Source organism: Terrapene carolina, unplaced genomic scaffold (genome assembly GCF_002925995.2).
Source record: "Terrapene carolina triunguis isolate 2854851 unplaced genomic scaffold, T_m_triunguis-2.0 Scaffold69, whole genome shotgun sequence".
Classification (NCBI taxonomy): domain Eukaryota; kingdom Metazoa; phylum Chordata; order Testudines; family Emydidae; genus Terrapene; species Terrapene triunguis.
The window spans coordinates 10,435,764-10,446,649 of NW_020664420.1; the positions used below are offsets into that span (position 1 = coordinate 10,435,764).

General features: G+C 36.0%; 1 protein-coding gene across 4 annotated transcripts in view; it reads left to right on the top strand.

Annotated features, from left to right (window-relative positions):
* The window catches only part of SMAD4 (SMAD family member 4), a 30,672-nt gene extending 20,589 nt beyond the window's left edge, over nt 1–10,083 (top strand). For 3 of the 4 annotated variants that reach the window (XM_024205039.3, XM_029910898.1, XM_029910897.1), the window contains 7 exons: nt 988–1,107; nt 1,254–1,367; nt 2,965–3,015; nt 4,002–4,185; nt 5,424–5,592; nt 6,885–7,023; nt 8,702–10,083. In XM_024205039.3, coding sequence (XP_024060807.1) covers nt 988–1,107; nt 1,254–1,367; nt 2,965–3,015; nt 4,002–4,185; nt 5,424–5,592; nt 6,885–7,023; nt 8,702–8,913 — 989 coding nt within the window. In that variant the 3' untranslated portion in view covers nt 8,914–10,083. Of the gene's footprint in view, nt 1–987; nt 1,108–1,253; nt 1,368–2,964; nt 3,016–4,001; nt 4,186–5,423; nt 5,593–6,293; nt 6,382–6,884; nt 7,024–8,701 lie in introns of those variants that run through there. The other variant, XR_002908384.2, reaches the window with a different exon arrangement.
* Nucleotides 10,084–10,886: the final 803 nt, after the last annotated feature.

Sequence of the window (10,886 nt, forward strand, 5' to 3'; positions counted from 1 at the left end):
TTGTGGTGTTTAAGTTATTGACCCCAGTATTGAACAACTGGCGTGGGAATGGAAAATTTCAGTATCCCATTAAATCAGCAGGAGGGATGATAAAACTGGATATATGAAGAAGTATTATCAACCCGTGTACAGAACAGTAGTTCTTAGACTTTCTGAAGCTGAGAGAACACCACCTCTTGTAACTTTTTTGAAAAAAATAATTGGACCACTTGAAAAATAAGCCTGTAAAAATTGCAGACTCTCTTAAAATCCTCATTAACACGTTGGGATGCCATATCTAATTTTTCTTAAACATTTTTTGTGTATTTAGCCGTGTGGAAGTGCTCAATTCAATCAGTTATCCCATAGCCCTAGAAAATGAAATCCTCTGTGTTCAGATCAGGGAGTAGCAGTATGCAAAGATCCTCATGCTACCTCGGCAACATCCCTCATTCCTTGCCTGGAGAAACCATTTGTATTTTGGGTTTTGTATCGCTCCCATCACCATAGTATCATATTGCTCTAAGGGTGTGAAGATAATTTAGTCTCCATTTTCTTTCAATCTTTGATGCCTCTAGTAAGTCCGTGGAAATCTTATTGAAAATAAGTGTTTCTGGGTCTGAATGAAGCATGTTGCTTTTTCTGTATCTTTCAAGTGAAGCCTTTAGCTTCTCTCTTTTCCCTATATCGAAAATATCCAAAACAAAACATGAGTAAAACAAAGATATGTTTTTGTGTCAGCAAATAAAAATGTGCAGAGCAATCCCAGTCATAAGATATTAAACAAAGTATTTTGTCAGAATAGAAGCAAAATTAGCTGATGCTAAAAGTATCTTACTTGCAGCTTTCTAAGGTTCTTTCCTGCAAGAAATATATCCTTAAATTATAGCAGCTTTATTATCATAGCCTTGATAACTGGGATGTGTTTTCCTCAGTAGGATTGTGCAGTTTCCTTCTTATAATAAAATTGTGGAATATTTATGAATGGGAAATATGTTCTTTTACCAGGTCAGCCAACCAGTATATTGACAGGTAGCCATAGTGATGGACTCTTACAGATTGCTTCAGGGCCTCAGCCAGGAACGCAGCAGAATGGGTTTACAGCTCAGCCAGCTACTTACCATCACAGTGAGTATACAGATCAATGCATTCTTTTTAGTTTTTTTTTTAAATCCATTAATAAATATTCAGGAGAAATTAAAAAAAAAAATAGAAATGAGATGGGTAAGCTCCCTTAAATGCGAAGTAGCCCAGTCCTTTTTTTTGATTTTTAGATAGTACAACAACTTGGACTGGAAGTCGAACGGCAGCCTACACACCTACTATACCTCACCACCAGAATGGACATCTTCAACATCACCCACCTATGCCCCATCCTGGACATTACTGTAAGCATTTGTGGATTTTCAAATAGCTATACTTTTTATGCTGTCATTGTAGGATAATGGCAGAATCTCTCTTGTGACCTTCCCCCCACAAGTGTAAATTCTGTTAATTATAAAACTATACTTACTGTGTATTGTATTCTGACAATTAAATACAAAAGCTCCATGAGAGTTGGTGCACTGTACTTGGCGCTGCATCAAAACAGACGAGCAGATTAAAATTTTAGTTGTGTTATAATGGCACCATCCAGTTTTGCAGTTAAAAACCTGTCTGTATTTCCCTCTTCAGCCTCTGTTTATAGAACTTTATAACTTGGCTGTAAATACTTCATTTGACCTTAAGAGTGTTTGTCCAAAAGTAGATTTTGAAATAATATTTGGCCTTTTTTGGTTCAAGTTCCTGTTTCAGATCCTTTAGAAACATATTTAGAGTAAAGTCTCATTTTCTTAATAACTTACAGTACTTAGGCATTTCTTTTAAAGTGTAATTTATGTGCATTAAAATTTACAAATATTGTAAAAGTTAAAAATAATTGCTGACTAGTCCCACTACAACCCAATTCATGGGAATATTTGGCACATACATTTGCACTTACTACAAAACAAACCTGAAAATGGATATTTTTAAAGATTCCTCGTTAGCTCTTGGTCTCAAGGCAAAATAGATTGATTTTTGTTTTTCCATGTTGTAATCTAGTAGGTTTGAATGAGATCAGTGGAACCTAAAAGTATAGCAGATTAGATAAACTATCTAAGAGCAAGGAGTGTGGTAAGAAAAGAACAAAAATTAAAATTAATTTTGCCTGTCCTTTTTTATTATGGAATTCAGTAATCTCTAAACATTGGAATCATTTTGGATTTCTTATTATTGTATTTATAAATTATTCTATTTGCAGTGGTTATGCTCTGCACTTTTATTCCTGAGGGGGAGATAAAATCAATTATTGCAATAAATTACTTTGGCAGTTTTCCTGTATCAACAAAACGTATTTTAGACTGTTATTAAGTTTTATATTACTCCCTTCTACCTGGTTCCCACTCATACTCCATCTTATTTATCTGAAGTACTGGAATTCAAAAATATTTCTGGTGCTCAAGTTACTCATAAATGTTTTCAATATTTACTTGGCTTTCTAATTTAATACTTTGACTTTTCTAAAAATGGATGGTGGTACTCCTGGGCTCTCTCCTTGGCCTCCTGCTCCTCTCACTTTGGGAAACCTCATCCATAGACATCTACTAACTTTGTCATCTTCTCCCAGAAGCCACTGTGCCTTTGTCCATGATGCATATCCCGAACTCATCTGTAAGATGGCACATTTAATCCCTTCTAAAAATGTACTTCTGCTGTGCTGCCTTTGAGGAGCATAGCTAATTTATAATAAAAATTAAAACAAATTAAGTTAACTATGCTTTGCCAAGACTAAGCTCTCTGCTGACCTCTGTTTTTAGAATGAACTTGTCAGGGCTAGGACCATACCTTCTTCTCTGTTTGGAAAGTGCCTAGCACATTGTGGACTCTACCAAAACAAAATACTCAGAAATCTGTATTTTCATGTAAAATAAACTTCATGCTTTTTTTTTTTTTTTTTTTTAAAAGGGCCAGTTCACAATGAACTTGCATTCCAGCCTCCTATATCAAATCATCCTGGTAAGTGCATGCTTCTGAAGAGTTGTTCAAAGTATAATGGAAAATTAAATTTATTCCATGTGGGCCTGATCCAAAGCCGTGTATCACCTACTTCAAAAGCTGTGCCAAGCATATGTTAGGAAGAAATAATACATTTTGAGATATAAAAATCATTTTTTTCTCTTTTAATTTTTCTAAGTTTAAGCAATTGGTGGAATCTAAGCAGGTACAGTTTTGGTGTGAAACCTAGAAAACTAGCCAACTTGCAGATGCAAGGTTGTATGCTAACGTTACAATAATACAGTTTGTTCCATCACACAGGTTACATCATTTGTATGATTTAAACAGTAATTTATTTTTTCATTCATTGGCCATTACCACTGAAAGGAAAACTGGCAATGATTGAAAGCTGAATTTAACTGGTGATAAGACAGCAATGTTAATTATAAAAATATGATTTTTTATATAATCTACACTCTTCATAATTAAGTATTGTTTCATAAACATAAGTCTGAAATACTTTTTCCTTAAGGGTTTTTGTAAAAACTGGAAACCTTTGTGTCTGTCCTATTATGGTAAAAACAGTATTTCTCCTAGTATTTGCAGTGATTCTGTCTTAGTACAGGTTGATTTTTAGGAAATTATCTATCTGTATATAAAAAGTATAATTAATATGCAAATTCATTGATATTGATGTGCAGTTAGAATAATTAAGTGCAATTGCAAGCTTAAGTTACCATGACCTCATTCCTGCCCAGGTGTTCTGTTCCATCTCTAATGTGCAAAACCTTTACTAGTAAATGCTACATAAAAATTTGAAAGCGGAGGCAATTTTGTGCTCATTTAAGCTCACTACTGACTTCTTACAGATATATAAAAAATACATGCACACATTGTTGAAAATTAAATTCCAAGTACAAATGGCAAAAGTTCTAAACCCTTGTCTCTCAGGGTTTTGCAGGATTTTTACTGGCACATTTCAGTCAGTTCTTTGTTTTCTTCTCTAGCTCCGGAGTACTGGTGTTCAATTGCTTACTTTGAAATGGATGTGCAGGTTGGGGAGACATTTAAAGTCCCTTCAAGTTGTCCAGTTGTTACTGTTGATGGATATGTAGACCCTTCTGGAGGAGACCGCTTTTGCCTGGGCCAGCTTTCTAATGTACACAGAACAGAAGCCATTGAAAGAGCAAGGTATTTTGCATGTCTTCTGGAACACCAGACTTTGGTTGTATTTTATATTTATTGTTCAAGCTTTTGGTATATACCTTTCTTTTGAAGGTATAAGTGCCGTTATGTACATTCTGATTGATTAAGCTACTACAGCATGTATCTTCGTGGGCCTTTGGGTTCACACTTCAGGTATGTTCATGCATCTGAGCAGTGCATCAATGGCCTAGGAGTGTGCCCCTTGATGTGGCATATTGCATTTATTGGTTTATATAATTGTGTTTGAAAGTTGTCATAATTTTAAGAACAGTTTGTGTCCTTGTGCTTGGGGAGAGAAAATTTAATTTATTGAGGGTAAGGGCAAAGATTAGACTAAGTGAAGCACACAGGTTCTTTAGAGCATCATCGGCAAATTGAAAAAAGATATCTTTTTTCATTCTCACCTCACACTTAAGTTTTGGTGAAGGAGCAGAAAAAGGACTTCAGGAACTCTTTTGATAGTGATTAAACTCCTTTCCCCACGAAACAAACAGGAATACAACAGGACTAAAATAATTCCAAGTGGTAATAGTTAATTATCTTAAAATATGGTGCATGTTTGTGACATCACCAAGAGGTCATGTTGCCGTTTTGGAGCATTGCTTTAAAAGATGTGTAGAATGCTATTCTCTAATGCAGGACTGTACACTTGGATGACTTTAGAAGAGCTCTGTGTGGTCTCTTTCACCAACAGAAGGTGGGCCAGGAAAAGATTCTACCTCACTCATTTTGTTTCTCTCATGTTTTAATACAGCACGGCTACAGCAATGCTGCAAACAGTTTAGGACACTTGTCAGTGTGGATTCTTATTCTGCTGAAATAATAGGCCCAAGTGTTGTGTTTGATCAGATACAGTTTTGGAATGCAGGATCTATGTCTCAAATTACTTTAAATGTTCCTTGACCTACATTGCCTATCCATGCTGCTACTCCCATAAAGTTAATGTTACATGTACAATGCAGTGTGCTCATTATACAGTGATATACCTTCATGTTTTGTTGCATAGCTTGCAGTAGACTGCTGCTGCTAAGACTTCAACAATCCCAATTCTTTGAAAAATAGTAAATTATTCACATTCTAGGTAAACTATTTTACAACCTAGAATTTAGACTATGGTGTAGTGGACTGCTGAGAACTCTTAAGATTTGTGTATGGTTCATTTAACAAGGTTCTAATGTGTAGCTTGTCAACATAAGTACATTGGACCTTTTTCCCTTTTTAAGGTTGCACATAGGTAAAGGGGTGCAGTTGGAATGTAAAGGTGAAGGCGACGTGTGGGTTAGGTGCCTCAGTGACCATGCAGTCTTCGTCCAGAGTTACTACTTGGATAGAGAAGCAGGGCGTGCACCAGGAGATGCAGTTCACAAGATTTACCCAAGTGCATATATAAAGGTTGGTTTGAATATCCTGGATGACAATTGTAGGAAATAACAAATGAATTTGTTCCTTGTAACTGGCAAAGAAATTGTTTTATGAAGTGTTGAAAGAAATGTAAACCAAATAACCTAAATTATTTTTTCCCACTAAAACAAAAACTGTTTTAGCCTCTATTAGGCTAACTGGTGCCCAATGAAGTTTTGTTTATTTTATTGTTGATGAATGGCTTTTTAAATTGGCAGTGTTTATTTAGATGTTATGGAAGCAACCAGCCGTTTCATAATTCTGTCACAAGCAATCTTAGCAGTGGTATTGCATTTTAACCGTTTTTGTTTAAACGAGTTAGTACAAAAAGTTGGTTACTCAAGCTTATAATATGGTCCAATTGTTTTTCTCATTTTGGGAAAAAAAATATTTTGAAATGTAAATATTAAAATCTTGAAAAAATAGCTAATTTTTTAATAAAAGCATCGGCATGGAAATATTGAACCAATGAACCCACCAAAAGTCAAACTTTTTATACAAAATCATACATTTTTTTCTGACATTTCAGATTTAACCTACATTAAAATGATCATTTGCTTTACGTACATCTCAGGGTAAAATGAGTTTTAAAACCAAACTCCTTTGCTGAGCAGCATACCCAGGGCACTGGATTTCTTTCGCTCACTGTAAAAACCCTCAGTCTCTGAGAGCAGAATTCTTGTGTATTTCAGTACCCTGTCTGATCATAAAAAAGCAGTGTGCCCACAAACTGAAACCTAGCTGTTCTAATTTGAGGCCTACCAGCTGTCAGTATTCTGCGTAAGTAAATTGCCATATTTTAACAAGGCTGTGACAAAAGCAGACAGGGACTCTCAAAGTTTAGGAGGACACATCTCTAATTTTTCATTTATATGCCTCGCTTTTTGAAATTAACTATTAAGCTATGACCTTCTCCTGGATTTTGTCAGCTTGTGACAATCTTAGGCCCTGATCCTGCCATTTGATTCACACAAGTAGCCTATTTAGCGCACATAAATTCAATCAAGGCCTTAATGTGTTTGGCCTTTTTGTATAGCTACTAGTGCTCAAATCTTAGAAGAGTCTGTAAAAACAATGGATAGAATTTTTGACCCCTATGTGTTCTAGAAATAAAAGATCAGTTGGTAAAAGCTTACCTGTGTCTAGGGAGACTAACTCTGTGGCGTTACGATTTTTAATTTCTCTTATACGTAACAGCAATGATAGCATTGGCTCTTATGAACTCTTTCCCTCAGTGGTTAAGATAAATCTATGTAATGCAGGACTTATTTTTTTTTTTTAAGGTGTTTGATTTACGCCAATGTCATCGTCAGATGCAGCAGCAGGCTGCCACTGCACAAGCTGCAGCTGCTGCCCAGGCTGCAGCAGTAGCTGGAAACATCCCTGGACCAGGATCAGTAGGTGGAATAGCCCCAGCTATCAGTAAGTACCTTAAGTAATTTCTTTGCTCTTTTTAAGGAAAAACACCCTACAGTGAATGGGGACCATATTATATCTATGCTTATTCACACTTCAGACTTACTCTTCTTTGTCAAGTAAATAAAGCACCTATTTCTGTAGCTTCTCTGCACACGAAGCTCCCATTGTGAAGTCTGGGAATTCCGGGTGTGAACGTGGCTGCAGAATTTGTCTCTGTAAAAGGAGTGTGACAAAGTATGCTGCTTCTGAAGCACAAAGGTCAAACAGTATAACTACTTTCCTCGAAACGAAGTTGTATCTCCACCTCCTAAAAGAGAGCTTGAAAAATTTCCCAGAGAGAACTAAATGTACTTGTCAGCTGCAAAAAAATGGGGAAGGGCTGTGAGACTGGGGCCCATCACTGAGGTCTAGGGGAAACCGCCATTTAAGAAGCTTGTTCTGGAGGAAGGTGCTGGGATCTGTCACTGAGCTTGCCCTGAATTTTGTTAAGAGGAAAGATTTTTATTTTAAAATAGGTGCCCAAGTTTAGGCTCCTAAGTCCATATTTAGGCACCTAAATAAGTAGCCAGACTTTTGAAAATGCTGGACGCTTACTTAAGCACATCAGTCTTCTCTAGCTTCTGTCTTGCTGTTGGCAAGTAGATATTTCAAGCCATTTCACAGAACATTGAAAATGTTGTGGCCAAAATAATTTAACTTGTTAATATTAACGGAAAGCACCAGTCCTATTTAATGATCACTTGCCATATTCATCATTTCTTCTGTTTCATTAAACATGAACAAAACAATATAAAAATAAACAGAATAATTTGGGTAAGGTGTTTTTTGTTTTTTTTTTTGTTTTTTTTAAATATGGAGTACATTTTTTGTCTGCTTTAAAACAGAAAAAATCTTCCTTGAGAAGGCAACCTGTAGTCTGTACCAACTTTACACTGTTGGGAAATGTTTATTGCGACGCTAAATTCACTGAAATAGGGGTTTAAAATGGAAATACAAACCGTTCTCATTAATAGCACATTTCAAATGACAATTATGGCTTTAGGCCCCTCTCAAATATTTTAAAGAAATCATGTTAGCAGCAAATAAACTGCAGTAGATGTTGGAGGTTTCCCAACATCATTTGTACAGTCCTATTAGGTTACCACGTTGAAGTGGAAAACTGAGATTGGCTCCATACATATGCTTGTACATAGAAGGTTCATCTGGATAAATTACATACACAAAATTGGAAGTCATTTTTGTTTAATTTGGATTCGTGTTTTGGGCCATTTTGAATCAAGATGGCACAGCTATATGTTGGATTGTCAGTACTTTCTCATAAGGCTGACCAGTCTACTGTTCACTTAATTCCAGACATAAGTATTTCTAGCTGTACTTAACTTTCTGAAATAGGCTTTTAAGACTGGCTTGCATCACGTAACTGTTTTCAGGCTAATTGGCTGTATCTGATCGCTTATACAGGTTTACAAGGATACATAGTCACATAAATCAAAAAGTCGAGTTGGAAAACCTATGTATCTGTAGCGCAAATCTATAAATGTTGATTGGCATGGTTTGTGGAGAGGGAGAACTGTACATGGAGGAACAGCTGAGCAAACGGGTTACTATGTAGAATTGGCTAGGTGTTGTGTAAAACTGGCATGTCTGAGGCAACTAAATACACTCAAAACCTCTTATTTAGGTTTGTCAGCTGCTGCTGGAATCGGCGTAGATGATCTTCGCCGCTTATGCATACTCAGGATGAGTTTTGTGAAAGGTTGGGGACCTGATTACCCAAGACAGAGCATCAAAGAAACACCCTGTTGGATTGAAATTCATTTACACCGGGCCCTCCAGCTTCTAGATGAAGTACTTCATACCATGCCTATTGCAGACCCCCAACCTCTGGACTGAGATCCCTCTGCGCACTGCTGTGGGCCATTATATTGTCGGGATGGTGGATTGTAAAATACAATTCTGTTTATAACCTGAAGAGATATTTTACTTTTGTTCTGCTTAATCTTTTAAAACCAGGTTTTAAAAATGTGTTTGCCTTCTTGCTCTTAGCAGAAAGAAACTGAACATGCAGAAATTGGATTTCAGGTTACTTTTTCAGAACTTTACGGTCACAACAGGTGGCTCCGGGCTTAAAGTAAAGCTCATATGGATACTTTCAAAGGGATTGAACACAGTACTGGTAACTCTATTATGGCAACTTGCTGATAAGCCTCATGAGACCCTTTTGTATGCAGAATACGTATATATTATATATATTTATATCTGAAAATTCTTTCTAATCACCATAAACATTTACCTTAAAACAACTTTTAAAGTTACTGAAATCTTGCATTTAATTCTTTTAGGGAACAAATTGTTAGCAACAGAGATTGCTTTATCTCGATGAATATCTTGCTGTGATTTTCCAGATTGAAGGGTACAAACCGCCAAAAATGAGGAATATGTTGTTGTTGGTAATAATTAAAAATAGCCTGGAAAAAGAAATGTTTCTTTTCCTTTACTATATTTTAAAAGGATATCTTAAATTTTTATTTATATAGGCACACAATTTTTAAAACACTAACAGGAGTGGATACTTTCAGTGCTGGCACTCAGTTTAAATATAACATGAAATAGCCAATCTGTAAAATTGCCAATTAAATGACATAATGAATATCCTAATGGCAGGAACATATTTTCATAACTACTGCTGACTTCTGTGATCTAAATACCAAGGAAAAAAAGTCAGACTTGGCATTTGTCTAACATGGGTAGCTTGATTGTTTATACTTAATTTGAAAAGTGATAACTTGCATATACCATTAAATCACGTATATTATGACATCAGTATTTAGGATCCAGTTTTTGTATCTGTTCACCATTTCCACTCAGGGCAAGATGACAAACTTGTTTTTATACCTCTTGGTTATTTTAAGCCTGATGCCATCAATGACCTCATCAATTGGCAATGACTTTGTATAGAGAATTTAAAGTAGAAAAACTTGCAAATGTATTGACTGTACGACAGTTACAATATGTATGCTTTCTCTCTAGTGAATAGTATAAATAAAATTCTGAAAACCCCAATTTATACAATTGTATTTTGTTTGCTTATATTAAATATTTTTTCTTCTCTTTGAGTCCACTAATCTAGAGTGATTGGTCACTTTCCCTTGAAAGATCATCATCATCAGCCAATAGCATTACGATTTATGTAACTTCCACCCTAAATTTTGATTTTTTTTTCATCAGGGCTCTTCTAGTTTTTCTTTCTTTTCTGTACTTGTTGAGATGTAGCAAGAGGAGTTGCTTCTTAGCGACTGGGTATGGCATTTGTGCGGGGAATTGGAACTTGAAGAAATGGCCCAGAACTACTGAGTGCAAATCCAGTGCTGCATTCAAACACTGTTAATTCAGTCTGCCTGCATTGTTGTGTTGAGCCAATCTGATAGAACAGTTTCAGCAGGTAACACAATAAGAAACAGTCTTGAAACAGATTATTCAAGGGTTTTTTGGTTTGTTTTTTGCCAAATTCCTTGCATCAAATCAAGAATCTGCAGAGGACTGTAATAGCATTTAGATAGAGCTCTTTTCATCCATAGATCTCACACTGCTTTAGAAAAGAGGTCAGCGGTTGTCATTCCCATTTTATAGATGAGCACACAAGTCAAATGACTTGCCCAAATTAGTGACAGCTGGGGTGTTTTTCTTAGGTGGTTGGATGCTTCTAACCACTTAGTCAAAGATCCTGACTCATCCAAAAAACAAACAAACCAAAACTTTCTCCCAGAGACCATTTTTTTTTTCTGTGGGTGGAACTAGTGAAGCCTGACCACAGGCTCTTCTTACCCATCTGGCTGTTGAATTATCTGCTGTGCTCTTAATCCTGG